The 24,684-nt window shown below is 28.3% G+C and overlaps 5 protein-coding genes across 6 annotated transcripts; 2 read left to right on the top strand and 3 right to left on the bottom strand.

Annotated features, from left to right (window-relative positions):
• Nucleotides 1-126: 126 nt before the first annotated feature.
• LOC118441476 (nucleolar protein 11) lies at nucleotides 127-2,736 on the bottom strand. The gene is made up of 4 exons (XM_035865925.2): nucleotides 2,388-2,736; nucleotides 1,528-2,056; nucleotides 413-1,443; nucleotides 127-318 (listed from the first exon to the last, which is right to left on the bottom strand). Exons 1-4 carry the CDS (start codon nucleotides 2,517-2,519, stop codon nucleotides 190-192), a joined length of 1,821 nt encoding a protein of 606 aa, XP_035721818.1. The 5' UTR covers nucleotides 2,520-2,736; the 3' UTR covers nucleotides 127-189.
• Nucleotides 2,706-5,366, top strand: mof (males absent on the first). Of its 2 annotated transcripts, none has more exons than XM_035865927.2 (7): nucleotides 2,706-3,029; nucleotides 3,538-3,797; nucleotides 3,868-3,958; nucleotides 4,049-4,176; nucleotides 4,247-4,477; nucleotides 4,554-4,798; nucleotides 4,870-5,366. In XM_035865927.2, the coding sequence occupies exons 1-7, from the start codon at nucleotides 2,834-2,836 to the stop codon at nucleotides 5,087-5,089; spliced, it is 1,371 nt and encodes a 456-aa protein (XP_035721820.1). In that variant the 5' UTR covers nucleotides 2,706-2,833; the 3' UTR covers nucleotides 5,090-5,366. The 2 variants fall into 2 exon arrangements, with proteins under 2 accessions (XP_035721820.1, XP_035721822.1); XM_035865929.2 differs by having other exon boundaries at nucleotides 4,856-5,010.
• A 124-nt stretch (nucleotides 5,367-5,490) lies between these two features.
• Nucleotides 5,491-8,596, bottom strand: Daao1 (D-amino acid oxidase 1). Its single transcript, XM_035865932.2, has 7 exons — nucleotides 8,492-8,596; nucleotides 7,233-7,485; nucleotides 6,796-6,916; nucleotides 6,462-6,607; nucleotides 6,235-6,391; nucleotides 5,872-6,156; nucleotides 5,491-5,812 (listed from the first exon to the last, which is right to left on the bottom strand). Exons 2-7 carry the CDS (start codon nucleotides 7,415-7,417, stop codon nucleotides 5,699-5,701), a joined length of 1,008 nt encoding a protein of 335 aa, XP_035721825.2. The 5' UTR covers nucleotides 7,418-7,485; nucleotides 8,492-8,596; the 3' UTR covers nucleotides 5,491-5,698.
• Nucleotides 7,928-19,588, bottom strand: LOC118441474 (uncharacterized). The gene is made up of 17 exons (XM_035865918.2): nucleotides 19,345-19,588; nucleotides 18,229-18,640; nucleotides 18,031-18,111; nucleotides 17,823-17,958; nucleotides 17,235-17,708; nucleotides 16,881-17,147; nucleotides 16,591-16,808; nucleotides 12,482-16,510; nucleotides 12,225-12,366; nucleotides 11,935-12,126; nucleotides 11,438-11,818; nucleotides 10,957-11,286; nucleotides 10,649-10,805; nucleotides 10,157-10,583; nucleotides 9,435-10,056; nucleotides 8,954-9,356; nucleotides 7,928-8,784 (listed from the first exon to the last, which is right to left on the bottom strand). The coding sequence occupies exons 2-17, from the start codon at nucleotides 18,620-18,622 to the stop codon at nucleotides 8,488-8,490; spliced, it is 8,550 nt and encodes a 2,849-aa protein (XP_035721811.1). The 5' UTR covers nucleotides 18,623-18,640; nucleotides 19,345-19,588; the 3' UTR covers nucleotides 7,928-8,487.
• Nucleotides 19,589-20,021: 433 nt separating this feature from the next.
• Mcm2 (DNA replication licensing factor Mcm2) lies at nucleotides 20,022-24,397 on the top strand. Its single transcript, XM_035865553.2, has 15 exons — nucleotides 20,022-20,192; nucleotides 20,365-20,531; nucleotides 20,619-20,782; nucleotides 20,913-20,995; nucleotides 21,075-21,257; nucleotides 21,365-21,576; nucleotides 21,694-21,886; nucleotides 21,952-22,155; nucleotides 22,265-22,496; nucleotides 22,608-22,858; nucleotides 22,939-23,103; nucleotides 23,186-23,491; nucleotides 23,615-23,797; nucleotides 23,916-24,071; nucleotides 24,197-24,397. The coding sequence occupies exons 1-15, from the start codon at nucleotides 20,190-20,192 to the stop codon at nucleotides 24,323-24,325; spliced, it is 2,631 nt and encodes an 876-aa protein (XP_035721446.1). The 5' UTR covers nucleotides 20,022-20,189; the 3' UTR covers nucleotides 24,326-24,397.
• The last annotated feature ends 287 nt before the right edge of the window (nucleotides 24,398-24,684 follow it).

Here is a 24,684-nt window from a genome sequence, read left to right as displayed (position 1 = left end):
ATATAAACTGATCTCAAGACAAATGAGTAACAATTTTGTAGAAAATATAAATCCTTTAAAAATAAAAAACCTAAGGAAAATAATAATTTATTTTATCAATGTAAGTAAAAATTACATTACTGTTTATTTACAGAACCAATATAACTTTGATAATATAAATTATTATGTAATTTAGTCCTTATTTACTTTTTAATAAAATTTTATTTCTTCTATAGAATAAAATTTATTATAATTTTTCACAGAAGGCTTCAGCGATTTTCCATTTATTATTCTTTGTAACATAGGCCTCAAATTTTCCAAATCCTTCAATAATTGAAACTAAAAAAAATATGTTAATAATTTAATTTATTGTTAAAAAAAATTGATCCAATATAAAAAGTTGAATTGATTATTAATCTCTAAAAATACTTACATGTTCCTCCAATATTAAACTCAATTTATTAAGAAGAGTTAAAACTTGAGAGTCTTGTGATAAAATATAATGCTGATAGTGAGAGTCAAGAAGAAGATTAGACCAATCATATAACTGTTTGTTATTTGGCTCAAATGTATCAAGCGCATTATTTACAGTTTCTTGAATATCTAATTTTTCAATTAAATAATTTAACAATCTAAGTACTTCATTAAAATTTAAGCCTGTCTTTAGGTATGATAATAAAAAAACATCAGAATAACTAATACTAAAGATTTTGTCCAGAAAATTACTTCTTGTACAAAGAGTTTTCTGATCAGACATACCATTACTCATACCATTTTGCAAAGGAATAAATATGTCATCTGAAGTTCTTAATGAAAATGCTAATAAATCTGTTAATAATTTTTCAGATAAATCCTTGAAAGTATTTAAACACCAATTTATTGCAATAATGTCTTTAGATTCAATTAACTGTGGTATTAACACTTCTTGTATTCTTGCATCACTCAATCCTTCGCTTATGTAAGATAATATTTGTTTTGATATATTTTGTGGTATGTCATTTTCCAAAAATTTTGATAGTTTTGGTTGTGTATTTTCCCATTGAGCTATTATTGAATCTTGCACAATAACTACTTCATCTTCTTCATTTTCATTATTGTTTTTAAAGCGTACAGACGAACCCAGCATAGCTGCTATCCTCTGTGGTGCAAGACGATACGGAGCAACAGCTAAATGTCTATTTGCTGCAAGTAGTAGTTTGTCCTCTACTCTCCACAATTTAGCTTCTTTCGTATAAAGTTTTAATTTTTGGGTTGCTTGCACTAATTTAAATTGTACATTATATATCATTAGAATAGCACCTTCTTCTGATACATCTGCTCCATAAGCAGCTATCATTGTTTCATTCAAGGCTGTCATTATAACAGGATATTTTGTATCAATATTTGTAATAACACTGAGTAATTTACTTGGCTCTGAATCAGAGGCATCCATTAATGAATGACTGTACAATCTACCATGAGACCCTGAAATTGGATAGATAGTAATTTTTTATGGACAATGATATAATTATGATTAATATTGATTAATTTATCAAATTATTCACTTACACAAAGTTAAAAGATATGCATTACATTTGTTCTGCATGACTACATGAGCAACAAGTTCTTCCGAAGTACGTTTTAATTCTGTTCTTTTAATATGATCTAACTGTACACAGTTATCATTATCAAGTTCAACAATAATATAATTATATGTTTGATCTATTCTTGTTAATCCGCATAAACTTGCTTTACCATTCAAGTATATTAATTGACAGTCTAATAATTTTTCTTCAAAATTTAAAATTCCTTTGTTGCACCAAGATTTTCTATTCTGTAATGCCCATTCTAAAGATGCTGTAGCTCCATTTTGTTGTACCAGTACCGGTGGTAAATCATCGTGAACTAAAATTGTATGGAAGGGAAATTGAAATTTATATCCCTTAACATTATTTAAGTCAGACTCCTCAACAGACCATACTTTAACTTTCCTTTCATTAAATACAGCTGCATATCGATGAGCTGTTTTATCATAAATTACTGAAGTTGTAAGTCTTTCTTTGCTTGACCAACTACTTATTTGTTTCAAGTCTTGCAACTGAAAATATATATTTATATATATATATACATATATATATATATTATTTCTATACACACATACACGTAGCATTATTTATTTCTAAGAAATATTAAATTTCTTACATAAAAATATCTAAAAATTCGACAAAGCCATTAATATAAACAATAAGAAAGAAAACTTGTTACTCTCTTTTACTCATGCGGATCTTAAAGTTATTTACTCATTTCCTTTTGCAAAGATATCATGTTTTAGAAACATATAATTAATATCAAAACCAATTGATTGCATAAAATAATATAAGAAATTGTATTATTGTTCTTAATTCATTAATATTTAAAGAAAATCTAACCTTGTATCTTATCACAATATTTCTACCAAGAGTAACGATAGCACAACCTGAATCTGAATCTTTTTGGACTCCTAAAAGATTTTGTTGGTCGATCAATGGACACAATGTGTAATATGAACTGAGTTTCGCCATTTCATAAATATTTTAGAAACGAGCCGAACATTAGAAGAAAACGCGGTAAACTACGTACACGTGAGTATTCGCGGTACAAGTTAATATAGTGAAATACATACATATACAACTTCACAGTCTAGAGCGATGTCTGAAATCGGTCACAGATGTGGTATATATTAAGATAAATAATTTCAGAGGGCACCACGTGAATAATAGCACGGTCTAAACGTGAAGGTGAAGGTGATGGCGTCAGTGAATGCAATGATCATCTATTTACAGACGATTCTAGATGACGAATATCGTCTTATCGTGTAGTAATATACTACTAAAAAATGGCTGAACCACAAGAGCAAAAGAGTAAAGAAAATACAAGTGCTGGATTAAAAGATGTAATGGTGAAGCACGAGAAACGCGAGGGTACGCTAACAAATGGCGGGAAAGGATCCGGCGATGACGCAGACAGTCTTGAAGAATTACCGTTGGATATTGGCGAACATTATCTTGTTCGAAGATCCGATGATTCGTGGCGTAAATAAATAATATCATAGCATGCTTATTTATTTAATTTCATTTGATTTTCTTACTTTATTTTTCTTTAGTTTTTGTTTCTTACTTTGCCGGCTTTTACATAATAATGTAAATATTTTCATCAGAAATTAAATAACAATATACTAGTATTCAATTAACGTAACATACAAAAAACAAGAATATTCTAATAAATCCAAAAAATAATGGTTATAACGTTGTAACTTTCAAGATTTTATAAAATTTCAAGAAATACATATAATTGATATATTTTATACTGATAAGGTATAGAATAATAATTTTGTAGAATTCATTTCCACTGATAATAATAGTAATGTTAAGATATTTACATGTATTATATTATAATACGTAGATTCAAGTTGTATATATAAAACAATTGACAATTTGAATTTATAAATACATAAATATATATTATTTATCATTTTAATATCATAGAATTAAAATGAAATTAAATTATTCATTCTTATTATTCATGAATTATTGAATTTAGATCCTGCTGAAATTATACAAACACGTTATAATGAAAACGAAAGTCATTATGAATATTATGTTCACTACGAAGGACATAATAGAAGACTGGATGAATGGGTACCTCGTGATAGAATTATGTCTAGTAGATTTGATATGAGTGATCGAAGTTGGAAAAGTGGAGATAGAAATTCTAGCAATGATTTATTAGCAGATTCTTCTGATCGTAAAATTACAAGAAATCAAAAAAGAAGACACGATGAAATTAATCACATACAAAAGGTATGTTTACTTTTTTACTACAAATAAAATTTGTATGAAAATTTTAACTTCTATTATTATACTTTCATAGACTTATGCAGAAATGGACCCAACGACTGCTGCTTTGGAAAAAGAACACGAAGCTATAACAAAGGTTAAATATATTGATAAAATTCAAATTGGTAAATGTTGATTTATGTATTTTCCATATTTATGTACAATGCATATTTATCGTAAAATAAGTCTCATGACTTTTAGAAGTTTCATTATAGGAAAATATGAAATTGATACTTGGTACTTTAGTCCATATCCAGAAGAATATGGTAAACAACCAAAACTTTGGATTTGCGAATATTGCTTGAAATATATGCGTCTTGAAAAAACATATAGATATCACATGGTAAGACCTATTTTATTAAATTGTTCATATATTATTTATCACTTCATGAACATTAATTATTTTTTCTCAGAGTGAATGTACTCATAGACAGCCTGTTGGAAAAGAAATATATCGTAAAGGAACACTGAGCATTTGGGAGGTGGATGGTAGAGAACATAAAATTTATTGCCAGAATCTTTGCTTATTAGCAAAATTATTCTTGGATCATAAAACACTTTATTTTGATGTTGAACCATTTCTTTTCTATATTTTGTGTGAAGTGGATAAACACGGAGCACATTTAGTTGGATACTTTTCTAAAGTAATAGATATTTTATTTTTGAAATTAATCAAATAGGTAATATCTTCTCAAGTATATAAGTCGTTTTTGTTTCTAGGAAAAAGAGTCTCCTGACGGCAATAATGTAGCTTGTATATTAACATTACCTCCATTTCAAAGACAAGGATATGGAAAATTGCTTATTGCTTTTAGTTATGAGCTTAGTCGAATCGAACAAACCGTTGGAAGTCCAGAAAAGCCCTTAAGTGATTTAGGAAAATTATCTTATCGTAGTTATTGGAGTTGGATACTTTTAGAAATTCTTAGAGATTTCCGTGGAACACTTAGCATTAAAGATTTAAGGTAAACTGATAATAATAGTATATTACATCAAAAATAAAGATATATATATAGATTAAGGATTCATTTTTCAGCCAAATGACTAGTATTTCACAAACAGACATCATATCAACGTTACAAAGTATGAATATGGTAAAATATTGGAAAGGTCAACATGTAATTTGTGTAACTCCTAAATTGGTTGAAGAACACATAAAAAGTAGTCAATACAAAAGGCCCAGACTTACTGTAGATAGTAGTGCATTAAGATGGGGTGCACCACCTCGGAAAAATGTGAAACCTGGTAAAAAGTAAAACGTGAAACGATTTAACTCAACAATTTTTGCTACTATAAAAGTGATCTATTAATTTTTTTGACTAGTTACGTGTTATGAATAAAGTAAAACTAAAGATAGAGTGATACTCATCATAATATTAATCTTATAGAATTCTTTATGAAAGCTATATATAGATGTGAAAAAATCGTATAAATTTGATATATGTTCAAAAATTGATACGGAGTGCTTTGTTCATTTGTTGTAGCTTACACTTTTATAGTAATTGAAATTTTCGAAATTTGTAAAATATTTAGAATTTTATAAGTTCATCACAACATTTTAAATTAAAAAACAAAATAAAATATATTTATTTATTAATAATTATATCATTTTCAAAAAGTTACCTACAAACATACAACATAGTTTTTCAAGTTCATAAAAATTAAATATTAGAATTTTTTATACAATTTGAAATAGCTTGTACAAAACAAAGAGCAAGTGTGATATCATACAGTATTAGTATTTAATTTTTTTTATAGATTCGGTAAATATATATTTATCAACCCATATTTTATCAGGCAAAAAAAATGATATCTTTACAAATATTAATTATTAATTCTGAGTATTAACATGTATTATACATCAGTTATAGTTTTGCGATAGATGATCTGTGAGCATTTATAGCTAATTGTACAGCATATTGAGCAGTACCAGGAGCTGTGCAAACACCATAACCGCCATGTCCATAATTATGTATTATCTATAAAAATTGTTTTACAATTCATATCTTTAGTGAACAAATATGATAAAGATACTAACCGTAGTTTTAGTATATCCATTAGCAGTGAATTCTGCTTCTACTCTAACACCACCATCTCTGTATGGCCTTAAACCTACTTCTTCTCGTATATTTTCAACCGTTCGTAAAGATGGCACAAGTGTCTCACATCGTGTACGAATTTGAGCAGATTCATATGGACATAACTTCATATTTTCAGAATCAAAATTTCTAGTTCCACCTAAAGTAACTACTCCATTAAATCCAGGAATTATATATGTATCTAGCTCACCATAGAAAAAAGTTTTTAACCAAGGAGCAGCAACCTATTCATAGAAAATGTATGCAAAATTAATCTTTATTAATAAGTGAAATAATAATTTATGTTTATACATAAAATATACTTTAATGACTTGTCCACGTATAGGAACCATATGTCTGTCACTGCACAAATTTCTAGCTCCGAGTCCAGTACAATTCATTATTATATTATATTCTGTAGTTAATTCTTTAAATGAGTCTATTTTCTGTTTCTTTACAACAGCTCCATTGTGTTTTAATCTATAAAACAATATTTTCAATTTTTCATTCATTATCTTATTATATAATTTGCAACATAAAAATAGCTTACTGTTGTAATATCCAAGGAAGATATAATTTACATTCCGTAAGCAGTGTTGTAAAGAAACAACCATATTTCCAATTACCTCTCACTAATTGGAATTCTTCTTCTGTTACATTTCTGTATATTGGTACCAATTTTTCCATCCAATGGTTCTTTTTACCAATGATTTTAATAAAAAAACGATTATAATCTTTTATAAAAAAAGGTATAATTTACGCAATAGTAGTTGTTATTACATTTTGTTATGCTCGAAAACATATATATATATATATACACATATATGTGTATATATACATATATGTGTTGTATGTATTTGTAAATAACAAAATTTCATTAAAACCTTTATAATGCCTGGAGAATTAGCAAACATATAACCCGAGATAGTTGTTATTCCTGCTTGAGATGCATCTGACAGTTTACATATACCGTCATAATATGAATATGAATCTTCTATCCATTTCCTACAAAAAGGTCAATCGTAATTGCATTTTCTTGTGAATTTCACTATATTCCGAATATAACTGGATTTTAGACATATTTATTTATTGAAATAAATAAATAAAGTAATTTTAATATTGAAATAATCAAATGTTTAATACTTAAACACATGCAATTAAAAGTATAATGGAATTAGTAACAGAACACATCTTTTTAATTTTTGATCGTGATCATCAGAAAGACAATTTTGAAAATATCCTTACTTCAATATTTAGTTAAATAAAATATTAAAAATGAAATAAGGAAAGAAAGGAAAAAAAGTCACATTATATCATTTACCTTGTTATCTCTTCGGTAGGTCCACTATATGATGAACTGACACGAAATATTCCAGCTGCGACATTACTAACAATATTATCAAAATCGTTAGCAAAAATAGTTATTTGAGCATTACGCAATGTACGTTGTACTTGTAGTGCAGTAGTTAAACCTACTGCACCACCTCCAATAATTGCAATTTTCATTTTCTCTTTTAAAGAAGAATTTTACTGTTCAATTATCACTTTAATAAAGAGATAATAAAAATTGTTATCTGCGAAAAAATATTACATCTCAACATTCTATTGGTCTAAATATTAAATCTACATAAGCAGCATATATAAAATGATACACAATTATTAATAAAAAGAAAAAAAATAAATAAATAAATAAAAATATAAAATGACACTTAAAATAATCATTTATTTAATAAGAAACTAAAATGATTTAGCTTTGTATTAATTATTCTTATTTGTAAAAATTAATACATGCTTGGATCAAGTAGTATCATGTGATCTTACGTATTTATTTTCAAAATTGATTTAATAAATCCATTTTCAAAGATCATTGGGTATTTACAATGAAATGGTTAAATAAGAAAATCCAAATTTACCTTGTTCCTTTATTTAAATGATTACTTTTAATTGGAATTATTCCTAATATTAATCGTACACATATATGTACGCATATATATATATACAAATTTCGTTATTTTTGCATAAAAATTACAAAGCAAGAGAGAAAAGTTCGTCGTGGCTAATTTTAAATTATTCACAATTTAAAAAATGAACAATGTTAATAAACTACAAAAATAAAATATACATATGTTTATCATTAATATATTAGCAATATTTTTAATGGGATTTTTTTAAATTCATATTGTAAACATTTATCGCTGTATTTTCTTCGTTTGCTATCAAAAATATACGAATGCAATGAACATGAAAAACAGGATGTAGTTTATATTGGAACAAGGATTAACATAACTTTTTTTAGAATATTATATCACCCTAGTTATTGCAATCGACCTGCTATTTACAAAAGCAATAAATTGCATTGTCTCAAATAATCATTCTCTCTTTTGTCATTCATCACACAGTATTCAAGAGAATGTTTCATTACTTTCCTTCATACCAAATATCCTCTGTTGCTTTTTATTTTTTCATAGAGAAAAACTGGTATAAATTGGCTATTTCATAATTACTATATAAAAGAATTGTACAGTAAGACAAAATCGAAGTTCCAATAAAAAAGTAGACATATTGCGATTAAACACTTACGCCTTAGTACAAGGTTGTATCGTATAATTTAATGGCGGTGGAGGAACTAAAAGTGGTAATGGAGTTGGTGGTGGTGGAGCTTGTACTGGAGTTGGTGTTGAAACAATTGATTGTGTTTCAGTAGCTCTAACTGTTCCACTATATGCTGAAAGATAACTGGGCCATAAATTTGGAGGAGGAGGAGAACCTGGTGGTGGCGGCGGCGGTGGAAGATCATCCAATTCATCAGAATCCTCTATCATCATAGCAGACAAAGGAGTGACGCGTGGTTTCTTCAATTTAATTATTTTTACCTAAAATATTAATATATATTAACTTTAATATATATAAGACATATATAACAGTATTTTGACAACAAATTGTCCAATATAAATTTTTATTCTTAATTAGAAATTAAGAATAACTATTGCATATATACATATAAAAATTTAATTAAAAACTCTTAATTTTATTTTAACATACTTTGACTTTTTTCTTTGTTTTGGGATGTCTTGCTCTCTTCTCTTTTTTTATTCTTTTAGAAAGTGACCTCTTTAAGTCACAAGGACTGTCTTGAGAAATCGTACTTGAAGGAGGAGGTGGAGATGGCATATCTCCTTCTCCACCACTAGGACTAGTTCCTTCACCAGGTTTCACACCATCAGCAAATTGCACAGATTTTTTTGTTCTTTTTTTCTTTTGCGATACTTTTATCTTTAACTTCATTTTATGCTTTGTCATATTAATTTTATTCTCAGAAGTATTATCTCCTTTGTTTATATCACTTGTTTTTTCTATATCAGCCTCGTCTTTATCTATACAATCTTCATTCTCCCCATCTACTGTAGAAAGATTATCTATATTTCCATTAGAAAATGTATCTTTCCTGTAATAAAAATATATGTCATCAATATACGTATAAATAAATATAGATGAATATTTTTATATCGAAAACTTTACATACCTAAAACCAGGTGATATAAGTATTCCTTTTAAAGGTGCTACAGGTAATAACGGCCAATCTTTCGGTTTGGATTCTGCTTGATTTGTGTTCATATCGTTTAGTGGCACTTCTATCTCTTTAATCTCTTCCTTTCGATTGTCTGTTTTAGATATTGATTTTTGATCATTTAATTCCTCTTCTTCTTCATCATCTTCAGGATCTTCGTAATCTTCATCTTCATCTTCTCCTTCCGCTTCCTCTTCTTCCTCATCATCCTCGTCATCATCTCCTGCAACATCTTCTTCTTCTTCTACAGAAGTTATTAAAGAAACTGAATTATCTGGTTCCTTTACTGACTGGCCATCTAAAGTAGCTTCTTCATCTCCTTCATGAAGAGCCTTTATAACCGATCGATCTATAGATGGTGGTATTTTTCGATTATCTAATAAAGTTGTATTCTCTGATTGCGGTGTACCTATTGTTTTCTTCTCAAGAAGTCGAAGTGCTCTTCGATTAACTTTTTCTATTCGTCTGCGTTCTTTTTCTTTTCTACGCATTTCGCGCAATCTCTTACGTTCTTCTCTTTCTTTTCGGCGAGCTTCAAGTATTGCTTCATAATTATATACTGGTTGTGCTGATACTTCTATAATTAATATATATATATATATATATTAATATATATATAGTATAATTTTATTTTCTATTCGCTTAAATAAAATTTGACATATAAAAATTTAACTTACTCTGTACTGTAATTTCTGATCTTGGATATGTTGCTGCAGAAATAGGTATTGGTACAGGTGCAGGTACAGGAATTGATAGAGATAAAGGCACTGGGGACAAGGTCGAACTTTGTGTTGGCGTTGATACTACAGAAGGAATAGTGGGTACGGGCATAGGAACAGGAACGGGTACAGGAACGGAAATTGGTACTGAAACAGGAGAAGGTGATGGATCAGTAGAATATGAAGTTGTTCCTGGTTGATCTACAGTTGACTGTGTACCACCGCTCCAATCTAAAGACGTTGGTACTACTTGAAGGACATTACCAACTCGTACAACTTGACTGGATCCATGTACGATTGGAGGTGTTGTAATAACAGGTATTTCTGTACGTGCTGGAGATATTCCGTTATAATCTGCAGGTACCACTTGTAAAACATTGCCCACCTATACAATTATAATTATTTTTTGTAATATTTATTAATTACACACGCGCTTCAATATTTATTTACCTGCAATACTGTAGGTTGACGGCGATACAATTGTTGTGGCTGTTGTGGTGGAGGGGATGGATATACAACAGTATTTGGATTAAAATTATTGGAATAATCAGAGAGTATATTTGTTTCTTGTTCATGTTGCTTTTTAATTCCTAATTCTAATTCCAATCTGCAATTAAATAAATAACTACTGATATAAGAAAATATAAAAGTAATAATATAAAGTAAAATATAAATCATTTAGGCCTAGTAAAACGTTTAACTTATGAAAAAATAAAATTGATAGAAAAGTTAAAGATTTGTGTTACTATAATCACTACCTGTCATCGAGCGATAAACGTTTTGGAGAACTTGCAACAGTATCATCTATGCAAGGAGGATAAGTTAAGTTATTCTCCGTATAATAGTAATCATTACTAGACTCGTTCACACCAGAATATTGAAAATTTGAAGGTACGTTATCAACACCGCTACTAATCTGCATCTCTGTATCCATAACAGTAGAATCTGCCGTTACCCTCGTCACACTGGATGTTGACTGCACAATTGTCTCTATGCGTCTACCAGTTTCTTCACAATTTTGTCTATCTCTTCCTTCTTTTCTTTCTCTCATGCTTCCATTAATCTTATCCCTTAATAAAGATGGTGACCTGATTATATAAGAATATATGATTTAATATACCATTTATGTATACATATGTAATGAATTGATGAAAATCTTATTGGGGGAAAAAAAAGAAAGAAAAAAAGAGAGAGAAAAAAAAAAAAGAAAAAAAAAAAGCTCATGAAATGATCATATACCGAGAGAGACGAAGTGTTTCAGATAATCTTAATTCATATTCGGGACTTCGTTTCCTCGATCTGGTTCTCGATGTCGATCTAGACCTTGATCTAGATCTTGACTGCAATTTTGATCTTGATCGTGAGCATGACCTCGATCGCGACCGTGATTTTGATCTTGATCCTGACCTTGATCTTGTCCTTGATCGCGATCTTGATCGAGACCACGATCTTGATCGCGATCTTGATACGCATCTAAATCTGTCCACGGATAATCCGGATGGTGAGTGTCTTAAACATGGAGATAGTCGTGACCTTTTCTGGAGTTTTTCTGTTCTTCGCATAGAATCGCCTACTTTTGCCCACTGCATATCTCTTCGTATGTTTAATCTTTGTTTTTTGCTGAAATTAAATTAATAATACTAAATTAAACAATGAAAGTATAAAAATATTTTTCCATTTATAATTTGAATTGTCAATTTTATTATTATTATAACATTCCTTCAAGGAGAAAATACCTTCGCCTAGAGGAAATAGGACCTTCCATAATTTCTCTTTCTAAGCTTTCATCTCTATAGTAAGTTCTATTATTATAATCTAAGTTCATATCCTGTTGATTACTAAATGAATCCAAAGATTCTCCATCGCGTAAAGCATTATCCATTTCAAATTGCCAAAATGTTTGATCTGTTTCTTCTTCAATTTGTACTCTGAAATATTTCAATGTGTACAATCGAATTAATGTATTTTAATTAATTGAATTTGATTACAAATAATCAAGTTATATACATAGATATTAAAACAATACCTATTTTCAGAATGTTTATTAAGTTCCATATTTCTTTCCCTTAAAATTTCGATTGGATCATATGGTTTCATTTCTTTCTCTCGATTTTTATCCATACTATCATATTTTCTTTTATTCCATTCATCACGGTTGTTTTTATTTGCTATAAATATATATATAGATATATATATATATATATATATTTTTTTTTTTTTAAATTATGCATTTGCATAATACAATGAACAATATACAATATAATATACGGATTGAACACTTACATTTGTTGTAACTAGTAGTAATTGATCTTTCTGGACTTCGTGTAAATCTATCTTTTCGATCGTCTGTATTCCTTGTTCTAGTAGATCTACTTAATTTTCTATCTCGAATATATACATTAGTTTCATCCCGTCTTCTTGGACTTTTACTTCGACTTCGGCTCCAGCTACGGCTATGGCTACCACTTCCACTTCCTTCGCATTCCCAAGAAGTACACGGACTATCGATGTGCTTTCTTTTGTTTCTCATTGGACTTATTTTTCTTCTATTTTCATTGTATTCCAACCTTTTGATCTCTTTATAATCTCTTTTATCAATTCTGTCTCTCATCAATTCATTACTTTTTCTATCCCTTTTATCCTTATTACGATCATTGTATCGTTTATCATCTTCCTGCTTAAGAGGTCTCTTTCTTCTCTCCTCTCTATCTAAAGATTTTGTACTTTGTGGTATGTCTGTATCACTATTATCTTCAATAATAGTAAGTTTAGTTGTTTTATTATTTTCACCTTTTTTCTTATCTTGATTTTTGTATTCATCACTTTGATCAGAATACATGTTAGATGTTTGAAATTTCGTATGAGTACTTTGTAGCTGGGAGTTTTGTAATATTTCTTCTTTTGATCCCAATTGAACATTAGTGGCAGTTATAGGATGATCAGTAGAAGAACATTCATCAGTACTTATAATATTGGCATCAAGAGTTTTATTCGCATCTGCTACATGTATAGATACAAATTCTGTATCTTCTTTGTCGCTGTCTAGTATATGCGATTGTAAGAGCTTTTTCTGGATTGTTAAAAGAGCTGCAACTTGTTGTGCAGAATCAAGTAAGGGCACTTCAGTCTTTTTTGATTTATCATGCTCATTAGAGCGCCGAATTAAAAATTGTTTTGGAATAAGTTTAAAAGTTGCTTTTTCTTCATTTGTCTCATCATTTTTTATATTAATTTCTGTTTTTGTATCAACATTCGGAACATTTTCATTATTATAAGATATATCCGTTTCATATTCAGCAAACATATCCATTTGTAAAGATTTAGATGAATGTGCATCTGAACATGAATCATTGAGAAGTAAATTATTAAGCAACTTTTCAGAATTTTCAGCAACAACTGTATTACATTTTTCTGTTTTTGAGTGAACAGTCATATTTTGAAGACTATGTTTTGATGTTGATATTTTAGGAGTTATGCATATGTTTTCATGAAACTTCTTTAATTGTAATGGTATAGTGGAAGAAGATAATGACTTTTCTTCCATCTGACATAATTCTTTATTTTTGTCTTCGTGTGATCTAGTCTTGCTCAAAGAAGTTGAATTAATGCCACTAGAAGAAGCTTCAATATCCTCAGACTTCTGAGACGGTGCTGGAGAACTTGGACTGTATAATTCTATGCTCCTTTGACCTAATTTATTATCAATATCCAGAATAGTTTTCAACCGTTCTGTACATGGATTTTTTTTATTCATAATCGACGTCTTTTCTATAATTGTGTCAATATTTGCATTTTCACTCCATGATTGTTCTAATAATTTTTTATCTTCCAACTTCAAATTACAAGATTGTTTTCTCTTAAGAAAATTTGTAGGATTTTCCGAGTATTTAGAACTGAAGGTCTCAACACTTAATGGTTGATTTACAACATGGCAAATATCATCTTTGACCTTATCTTTTAATGAAATCTTTTCAGATACATCCAAGGATGGTCTATTACTTGTATGTTCAGATTTAGTTCGATTTGACCATTCAACACATTCCTCTTCCCACATAACAGAAGCTTTGAGTTCCATCTTCTCATCAGATTGTGATCCTATATCCCAACGACTTTTCTTAATTTTTTTGTTAATATTAAATTCATTTTCCTTCAATTTATCAAGCATTTCCATGCTATTCCTATCTTTACTATTTTTAACATAATTAATAGGTAAATCGGATTGAGCATTGCAAGCAATATCAATAATATCGCTAACTATAGTTGTAGCAGCGCTAGTAGCACTGGTTATACTACTTGTATCAATATTATCTTTGCCTTTTTCATTAATACGCATAAATGATTCTTCTTCAATATCCCAATCATCTTTCTTTCTTTTATTTTTCTCTTGTACGAGCATCATTGCTTCTCTCTCACCTTCCTCCTCTTCATCTTCCCATATTCTTATAGTACATAATCTCTCTATTCTCTTTCGACTTTCCCTTGCACTTTCTTTATCCACTGCAATATATGTATCCGTTTTTTTATCATATTTCACTTCTTTTTCCAATTTTTTTGTAGAACTATGAGAAGCTCTTCTCTTATTAACAGTTAAATCTGCAATGGCTTCTAAACTGTCTACTTCCCAATCATCTGCTAATAGTTGCCCTTTACTAACTTCTTTTTCGAGTTGCGTTAATGATGGTACATTCAAAGTATCAAATTCTGTTTCTCTCCATTTTTCCTTCTTGTGTTTCTCCAGCTTTTTCGATAACTTCATATCATCCTGTATTATTTGCCGTGCTATACGTTCACTTTCTCTTTCCCAATCAGTAAGAAATTCAGTATTACTTTTCTTATCCTTGTCTTTTTTTCTTTTCTTTTTTTCATCCAAATCATTATCTATTTTTTGCTTTCCTTCTGAGAAATTGTCATCAGATCGCTTCTCATTCAGTTTTTCAATTGCGATAATATTTTTGTCTACTCGGTCCATTTTTTTAAGCTTATTTTGCTCGTCATCCTTTAACTTACTCACATCGCGATTCATTTCCGAAATTTGACTTTCAAATCGTTTACCTATAATTACTGAATTTACTTCCCATTCTTCTAAGAATTTATCTGTAGTTTTGTCTTGACTTTCTTTGTTAACTACAGATTTGTTTTTATTTTCCCATAAATTTTGTTTTTCCCCTTGAACCATTTCCACATTCATTTCTTCTTTAATCTTTTTGGATGCAGATTGCATTTGTAATGTATGTTTAATAGTTGAATCTGAAACCTCATTTATTAATTCTCTGCTATCAATTTCTTTTTCATTCAATACTTTTCTGCTTTTTAAATTCCTTTTGTTTATTTTTTTCCTTTTTCTCCTTTCATCAGATTCACTACTACTCGATGGCGAACTTATTTTTCTTCTACGTCTTTTTTTAATTCTAGCTATTCTTTTTGCTTTCCTTTTTCTTTTTCCAATTTTTCTTTTCTTCCTCCTCTTCTTTCTTCGTTTGCTATCTGAGCTGAAAGACTCGCTACTACTGCTAGTACTACTACTTTCGCTACTATCAGAATCAGATGAACTTGAATCCTGTGATAATTTTCTGTTACGGCGTCGTTTTGTCTTTTTATCTTCAGAATCTGTGGAACTACTACTACTAGATGATTCGCTACTAGATGTCTTATTTTGTAAGCGTTTTTTCTTTCTTCTTCTTTTTCTTGACTCAGAATTTTCATCGCTCAAGTGTTCTACTTTGATCCGAACATTTTCCCAATCGTTAGGTATAGATTCTGACTCTTCTATTTCTTTTTCCTCACAAATAGTTGTATCTTCAAATATTCTTTCATTTTCCTGCATAGGAGCTTGCGAGTTTACTGATAAATTGGAATGTTCAGAATGCTGAAACGTTAGACACGAATTTTCTAGACATTCATTTTCTTGCAATTGTTTCTCAGTTAATACTTCATTAGTAATTTTATTTTGATTTTCACATGCTATACTTTTAGTTGTAGAAAAAGTGTTATATTTATCTTCCAATGATGTTAATTCTATATTAAATTCATGATAATTTGATGGAGATACAGATTTAAGCAAACATTTTTCTGAAGAAAATTTTTGTACTGTTTTTACTGCATCTGGTAAAGGAATATCCGTACACACCATTTTCATGAATTGCTCATATTCTGAAGCTAATTTTTCATTTCCTGCAGATAATAAGATTGGAGATACAGATGCTTTATCTAGAATTTCAGGTTTTATAACATCAGAATTATTCTGATTGTCTGTATTTTCTACATTTCTGCTATTTTCAGGTGAATCAGAAATCGATGTTGATACCTTGTCTCCTAAAAATTAAATTTTCTATCTATAACAAAATTTCTATACTTTTTTTTATATATTACAAATAATATATTAATAATCTAACCTTGTTCAATAATATTCTCTATTTCCATTTGTTTTTCCTCATTTTCTATTTCATCATTTTCTTGTGAAATTTCTTCATCTTCACTATCCCATTTTGATTTTGGTGGTAGTACATTAATGGATAATTGCCATTTTGTGTCACTATTAGGTTTAATTATGTTTATTTTCTTATACCAATTACGAGAACATAATAATTCTTCATTATCCTCTATGTTGACTCTACAACAATCAACAGCTACTTAGATTATTAAAAACAAAGGAAAAAAATAGAGAAGAAAAAATTTTTTATACTGTATAGATGTTGCATCACATATATCTCGCAGCTTTTCCCGACGATCCAATGTAACAGCCTGAAGTAACTGCTGTTGATTTAATAAAAGAGAAACACGAGGATTTTCACAATAAAGTAATTGCCGTCCACGTTTTGTTAATTTGATAGATTCAGGGGGAAACTCTTTAGGTCCATCTAGTCCTTCAGCAATTAAGGCAGTACGTTTCAAACGATAGTTATTCAACATCAACATCTGATCTAAGTAACGTGCATAATCTTGCACTGTCCTGCAATAATATAAACGTTACTTTTCCATTCTATTTATTTCTTTATTTAATTCTAATAGAACTATAAATTAAACAAAAAATACAAACCTGCTTTTTATGGATCGTTCTGAAATTTCTTGTTTTCTTAATTGAATGACTTCATCCAAAGTTACGCCTGACTTTTTCATTTCTGCCCATGACCCATATTTTTTTATTTCTTTTTCTTTTTCTTTATCTTTCAATTTATTTTTATCTTTTTTACTTTTTACATCTACAGTACTTTCTCGCAAATCATTTTGTTTTTCCTTTTTGTCCTTTGATTCTTCCTTCTTTTCTCTTATTTCTTCTTTCTTGTCTTTATGGCCTTCTTTTTTATCTTTTCCATCATCCTTTTTATCGCGATTTAACTCTACTTTGGTTTCATCTCGTTTACATTTATCATCTTTTTTTTCCTTATCTTTTCTTTGTTGTTCCCTATTTTGAAGAGACGGCTTATAGTAATATTTTTCTTTACTCTCATGCCGTTCTTTTGTTTGTTTATTTACACTTCCTTCTTTTCCTTCTTTATTATGTTGTTTTCTCCTTAAAAACATTTGACATTTTATATATTATACCTTGATCCTTTGCCTTCATTTTATTGCATGATATATAATAAAAATTAAAATAGAAAAATAATTTAATATTTATTTCACATACTTGCGTTCCATCATAGATTTATTAGAAACCCTGTGGGAAGAAACTGTGTCCTTTTGTCTAGACCTTCCTTTCGAATTTCTAGAGGTTTCCCACATTGTTGAATTATGTCTGTTAAAACTTTCTTCTTCCAAACTTGCTATACAAAAACATGTCGAAATTACATAATGCATAAAAATTTATAATTACATGTTATATAAAGTACAATTACCTGCAGCCATGGCTTCAGCCAGTAATAATTTACTTTTAGACTCTTCTCTTCTAATTTCTTCTATTGCCAAAACCTTTTCTTCTAAATAAAAAATATTAATCATGTAATTCTATTTAATATTGAAAAAAAAGAGAAAAAGAAAAAAAAAAGAAAAAAAAAGAAAACTAAATAAATAAAAGATCTATTTCATTTTTATACCTGTTTTCTTTTTTAATTTACTACTATTTGAGTAACGATTGTATGAATGCTGGCTATGTTCTATCTTTGTCTTTAATTTTGTATCGCTGGTATTATCTTCATTGTCTGCATTATCTTTCATAGTACCAATAACTTGCGCTTGAGGTACAGAAGATTTATTTGAGGCTTTTGGTAATACATTAAACTTATTTGCAAATGCCATTAACCGCTTTTTAGCTTGAACTTTACCAAGAACAGGTTTAAGCATTCTTGGACTTTCTAACCTACATGTATCTCCATCACTTGCTTGGCCTTTAGTACTTTCTGGCGTTTCAGGCATCTGTATATCTATTAAAGACATTGAAATATCCGGTGTAGGCTCCTCTGGGGCATAAGCATCCTCAGTTCCAGACATTATGCCTTTTTCCTGAAGCTAGTTTAACAAAATTGGAGGATATAAATGTGAAACATAATAAGATTAAAAGTAAAAGACTACATATATATATATATATATATATATATATATATATATAAAATATAATTCAAGACTCTTGAAAATTATCTTCCCTTCTGAACATTGTTGTAATTATTTATTAATTTTATTAATAATTAAAACTTCATTTTTATTATAGCCTTATATTTATTTAATTAGGAAAAATTTCAAATTCAGCTTAAAAATATCAAAGCTCTTGCCATAACAAATTCATTGAATAAACATTTATAAAATCTAGTAAACTAAAATAGTAAGCACACTTACTATGTATCTTATTTGTTACACTTACATATTTCTTTTATTGCCAAAAGATTCATAGCTGCACATTACTTTAAAAATTTAATTAATTATTAAACTTCAATATAGAAATGATTTTTTTAATTACATCTTAATGGCAGAAAATAAAAGAAACTTTACTAACTTTACTTTATCACTAAATTACACAAACAAAGAAATTCATATTCAAACAAAAAACATTAAACAGGTTAAGATAAATTTGTATGATTACAGTTTGCTTTTTCCACAATAAAAAATTGTAAAAATATAATTTCATTATTAAAAAAATATTGTTACATAGCAAAAATATTTTTAGATCATAAAGACCAAATATATAATAACGAATCGTGCAAATGATTGTTTCTTACCTTATAACAATATACTTAAGTAACAGAACAATACATTTTTTTGCAAAATTTGTTAAAATATTTTATGAAGTATAACTTTTTTAATAGATAAAGTATTTCTAATATAATATAAGTAAATTTGTTTTTACTATTTTCCAATGTTCAACAAACTTTGCAAATGAAAATCGTCAGACATTTTATTTAAACGACAAGTCGACACTACAAATGAGTACAAACTGTTAGTAGGTTAAAGGGTCTGATCAAATCCGATATCTCCCTTCTATTTAGCTTGGTTCACTGTTTACAGCGCCGCTGGTGGAAGTTCGTTACAATAAGCTTTTATTTGAATTTATTAAACTCTACCAATAAAAAAACTAATATAAAATATGTTCATATATATACATATATATATATATATATATATATATATATATATACATAAATACAAATTTCTAACACATTTCAAATACATTTTCAAATAAATATTTAATCATTTTTCTTATAAATAAAAAAATATTTTACTGCGATATATAAAGAACTATTAAATTTATCTTTACAAGAAATAGCTATTAATTAAAATTCAAATGATTAAAATAGCATTGTAATAGATTTGTATAGAATATCAGGCGGGAACTAACGAAAAGTGAGAAATTTGGCGGGAAATTTATTAATTCAACGCCGCCTGGTGTCCTTGTTTTATGTGGTTATATATGTCATAAGTACATGTGTATTCGTATATCTCATATACATTCATATTTTAAATAAATGACGATATTTTTACCATTATTTATTAAATAATAATAAACAAAACTCTAAACTCTACTTACTCTCAATTTTCATTTTTTATATTTTGTGAATTAAACATTATGGTAAGTAATTAATTATTAAACATAATTAACTAATAAATGAAAATGTAAGTATATAAAATATAACATTTTATTAGATATGCTCAAATACTTATAAGAAAGTAATTAATTTTTATTCGAAAACCTTTTTATTTTTTTTTGTAATTGTTTGTATTTTCTTTTATTATTATTATAGAATCAAAATAGCTCTCCTCCCAGATCCGATAGAAATATGGATGCAATGACATCCCCTGCACCTGATATAGATGAACCTTTTGAAGATGAAAGTGAATTACTTAATGAAGATAATGACGTTAATAATGAAGAAGAAGGAGAAGAATTATTTGGAGATAACATGGAGGCGTAAGATATCATATATGTAATGTAATAATAGATTTATAGATTAAAATATTCATTTTTTAATTATATTCCATATATTGTATTGCACAGTGATTACCGTCCCATGCCAGCACTTGATAGATATGATCCTGCCATGCTCGATGATGATGACTATTCTGAATTATCCCAAGGAGAACGTATAGCAGCTGAAATAGAAATGCGAAAGAGAGATCGCGCAGCTGGAATTATAAGAGATGATAGAGATTTACTTTATGGTAAATTTATCTCTATATCATTACATTATTTATAGAAATATTTATTTTTACCTTTAGTTATAAAGATTGTATAATTATTAAATACTCTTATATTCATATATTATAATACAAATTTAATGAATAAATTTAGATGATACCGATGAAGATGAAACACAAACTCACAAGCGACGCATGGCTGAAAAGGCTGCTACTGGTGAAATTGATGACATAGAGGTAAAAATCTCTATTTATTATTTATTCTATAAATATTATTGTTTATATTATTGTTTAGAAAATCTATTTTTGATATTAGATGATAGAATCCATAGAAAACTTAGAAGATACAAAAGGCCATTCTATCAAAGAATGGGTCACAATGTTAGGACCAAGAACAGAGATCTCCAATCGTTTTAAGAGTTTTTTACGTACTCACACAAATTCGAAAGGACAATATATGTACAAAGAACGTATTCGTCACATGTGTGAAAGCAATCAGGTAATGGAATAAAAACATCTTTTTTTTTTGTATAATTTTTTATATATTGGTTTTTTTATAATTAATTTTAATAATAGTCTTTTAATTTTTACAAATTTTATTAATAGTCCAGCTTTATTGTGGAATTCCCCATTCTTGCAAGTAAAGAACATGTTTTGGCTTATTTTTTGCCAGAAGCTCCATTTCAAATGTTACAAATATTTGATGAAGTAGCCAAGGAATTGGTATTAACTATTTTCCCTAGTTATGAAAGAGTTACAAGTGAAATTCATGTTAGAATATCAGAACTTCCATTAATAGAAGAATTACGTACATTTAGGTAAAAACTAAAATAGTTGCTTTCATTTCATAAATTTTTATAAATTCTTTTTATAAATTTTATATAATATATATTTGTATTCCTTCCAATATTATTTGACATATGTTGAAAATACAGGAAGCTACACCTTAATCAATTAGTTCGAACTCTTGGTGTTGTAACAGCTACAACAGGAGTGCTTCCGCAATTATCTGTCGTTAAATATGATTGTTCTAAGTGTGGATATGTTCTTGGTCCTTTTGTACAATCTCAAAACTCAGAAGTTAAACCAAGTTCATGTCCAGAATGTCAAAGCTTTGGTCCTTTCATGGTAAGCATATATTTTGTTTTAAAAATGTAGATCATTTTTAACATATTTTGGTAAATTATTTTTAGATTAATATGGAACAAACAATATACAGAAATTATCAAAGAATAACAATTCAAGAATCTCCAGGTAGAGTACCTGCAGGCAGAATACCAAGAAGTAAAGATTGTATTTTATTATCTGATATTTGTGATCGATGTAAACCAGGAGATGAGATAGATCTTACTGCAATATATACTAATAATTATGATGGTTCTTTAAATACAGAACAAGTAAATTATATATTCAATACAATTTATTACTAAATAATAATGCTTTATTATATTTCTTAAATCGTTGTTATGAATTATATAAACAATTATAATTGTTGATCTTGACCAGGGCTTTCCAGTGTTTTCTACAGTATTATTGGCTAATTACTTATTTGTGAAGGATTCTAAAGAAATTGTAGAATCTCTAACTGAAGAAGATATTGCTAGTATTCTTGCTTTGAGTAAAGATCATCGTGTTGCTGATCGAATTGTTGCAAGTATTGCTCCTTCCATATATGGACATGAATATATTAAACGAGCACTCGCATTAACCATTTTTGGAGGAGAAGCAAAAAATCCTGGTGAATAAATTACAAATCTTAAATAAATTAATTGCAGTACATAAAAAAAAAGAAAAAAAAAAGAAAAAGCTTGTATTTGCATTACTTGAGATATCCTTTTATTTTAAAAAGGTAATAAACACAAAGTAAGAGGAGATATAAATGTCCTAATCTGTGGTGATCCAGGAACAGCTAAATCTCAATTTTTAAAATACATTGAAAAAATAGCACCGAGAGCAATTTTCACAACAGGTCAAGGGGCTTCTGCTGTAGGTTTAACCGCATATGTACGTAGATCACCTACTACACGAGAATGGACATTAGAAGCTGGTGCTTTAGTTTTAGCAGACCATGGTGTTTGTCTAATTGATGAATTTGATAAGGTAATATATAAGATATATACTATGTAAGGCAATATATTAGCTATATATTGTATTATTTCAAATTATTATTATATTTGTAGATGAATGATCAAGATAGAACATCTATACATGAAGCTATGGAACAACAAAGTATCTCTATTTCAAAAGCAGGGATCGTTACATCATTGCATGCTAGATGTTCAGTAATAGCTGCATCCAATCCAATTGGAGGCAGATATGATGCTAGTATGACGTTTTCAGAAAATGTAAAAAATTACTTATATTTAAAAATTACCCTTTATAAAGTATGTCATATATGAGTTTATATTTTGGATCATTGTATTGCAGGTAGATTTATCAGAACCAATTATTTCCCGATTTGATGTACTGTGTATAGTTAAGGATGAAGTGGATCCTATGCAAGATAGACATTTGGCTAAATTTGTAGTAAATTCACATATTAAACATCACCCAACTAATTCAGAAAAAACAGTACCAACAGAATCAGTGGAGACAACACAAAATCTTCCTATTCCTCAAGATCTTCTTAGAAAGTATATTGTTTATGCAAAACAAAACGTTCATCCTAAATTAACTAATATTGATCAAGATAAAATAGCTAAATTATATAGTCGTTTAAGACAAGAAAGTTTGGTAAGTTGAAATAGTGTAGCAGTAAAGAAATATAAAATCTTTTACACCTATATGCTGTAAATAATTTACTAAACTAATTTTTTAAACTAATTTAAAAATCACCAATACTGCATTATTTTTTAGGCTACAGGAAGTTTACCTATAACAGTACGACACATTGAAAGCATAATTCGTATGGCCGAAGCTAGTGCAAAAATGTATTTACGAGATCATGTACAAGAAGGTGATATTAATCTTGCCATTAGAATGATTTTAGACAGCTTTGTTGATACACAAAAATACTCTGTTATGAAAAGCATGCGGCAGGTATGTAATTGTGAATGTAGTTGCAGTTTTAACCAATACTCATGCAAATTATTTTACTCTTATTTTATAATTACTTACTGCTTCTTTTTAAATTTGCATTAACATGTTATTATTGCAGACATTTCAGAAATACTTATCATACAAGAAAGATCATAGTGAACTTTTGTATTACATACTTCGACAAATTACATTGGATACATTAGCATTCCAAAAAGCCTTGCATGGGAATAGAATTACAACTCTTGAAATATCGGAAAAAGATTTATTGGACAGGGTAATACAAACTATATTGATTGGAAAAATATATAAATGTGATAATAAAATACTGCGTATACTTGTAGCTATTTATAATATTTATAGTAAATCAGAGATTATATTAATTTTATTAAAAATTTTCAGGCTAAACAGATTGACATACATAATTTACATCCATTTTATGAAAGTGATATTTTTAAAACTAATAATTTTGTATATGATTCTCGAAGAAAGGTAATTATTCAAACTCTTCCTGAAACTATCGATGACTGAGGAATTCATGAAATATTTAATTATTTTAAATAATACTTCATAATTTTTTTATCATGAATGCATTTTTACGAATTAATAAAATTTTACTTTGTAGACATTTTATATGTATTCATGTAACTGTTTATATAACTATTTTAATATTAAATAATTGTAAGTGAAATATTTACCGAATTACATAAAGTTTATTTTACATTATACATTTGTCTTAAAAATTTACTTTTGTCGGTATTATAATAACGATTTCACTCTAAAAAAAAAATAAAATTACATAGCCATATATTGCCAAAAATATTATTTATATATTTGTACTAATATTAAAAATATATTTTCTTTTCTAGTAGGGCTATATTTTTTTCTTA

Source organism: Vespa mandarinia, chromosome 11 (assembly GCF_050613455.1).
Source record: "Vespa mandarinia isolate Hongniang chromosome 11, ASM5061345v1, whole genome shotgun sequence".
In the NCBI taxonomy this organism is placed as follows: domain Eukaryota; kingdom Metazoa; phylum Arthropoda; class Insecta; order Hymenoptera; family Vespidae; genus Vespa; species Vespa mandarinia.
The sequence above is the reverse complement of the archived record's forward strand: the minus strand, read 5'-3'. Positions and strand labels throughout refer to the sequence as shown.

Coding starts and splice junctions, on each gene's coding strand:
- LOC118441476 (XM_035865925.2), bottom strand. CDS start 2,519: ATGGCGAAACTCAGTTCATATTACACATTGTGTCCATTGATCGACCAA. Junction 2,057..2,387: donor ATATTGTGATAAGATACAAG/GTTAGATTTTCT, acceptor ATATATTTTCAG/TTGCAAGACTTGAAACAAAT. Junction 1,444..1,527: donor TGCATATCTTTTAACTTTGT/GTAAGTGAATAA, acceptor ATCCAATTTCAG/GGTCTCATGGTAGATTGTAC.
- Daao1 (XM_035865932.2), bottom strand. CDS start 7,417: ATGAAAATTGCAATTATTGGAGGTGGTGCAGTAGGTTTAACTACTGCA. Junction 6,917..7,232: donor CCTACCGAAGAGATAACAAG/GTAAATGATATA, acceptor ACCTTTTTGTAG/GAAATGGATAGAAGATTCAT. Junction 6,392..6,461: donor CTTCCTTGGATATTACAACA/GTAAGCTATTTT, acceptor ATTGTTTTATAG/ATTAAAACACAATGGAGCTG.
- Mcm2 (XM_035865553.2), top strand. Junction 21,258..21,364: donor ACATGTGTGAAAGCAATCAG/GTAATGGAATAA, acceptor TTTTATTAATAG/TCCAGCTTTATTGTGGAATT. Junction 22,859..22,938: donor TAATTGATGAATTTGATAAG/GTAATATATAAG, acceptor TTATATTTGTAG/ATGAATGATCAAGATAGAAC.
- mof (XM_035865927.2), top strand. CDS start 2,834: ATGGCTGAACCACAAGAGCAAAAGAGTAAAGAAAATACAAGTGCTGGA. Junction 3,030..3,537: donor AAGATCCGATGATTCGTGGC/GTAAATAAATAA, acceptor TATTGAATTTAG/ATCCTGCTGAAATTATACAA. Junction 4,177..4,246: donor AAACATATAGATATCACATG/GTAAGACCTATT, acceptor ATTTTTTCTCAG/AGTGAATGTACTCATAGACA.
- LOC118441474 (XM_035865918.2), bottom strand. CDS start 18,622: ATGTCTGGAACTGAGGATGCTTATGCCCCAGAGGAGCCTACACCGGAT. Junction 10,806..10,956: donor CGTTTATCGCTCGATGACAG/GTAGTGATTATA, acceptor ATTTAATTGCAG/ATTGGAATTAGAATTAGGAA. Junction 10,057..10,156: donor ATCAGAAATTACAGTACAGA/GTAAGTTAAATT, acceptor TATTAATTATAG/AAGTATCAGCACAACCAGTA.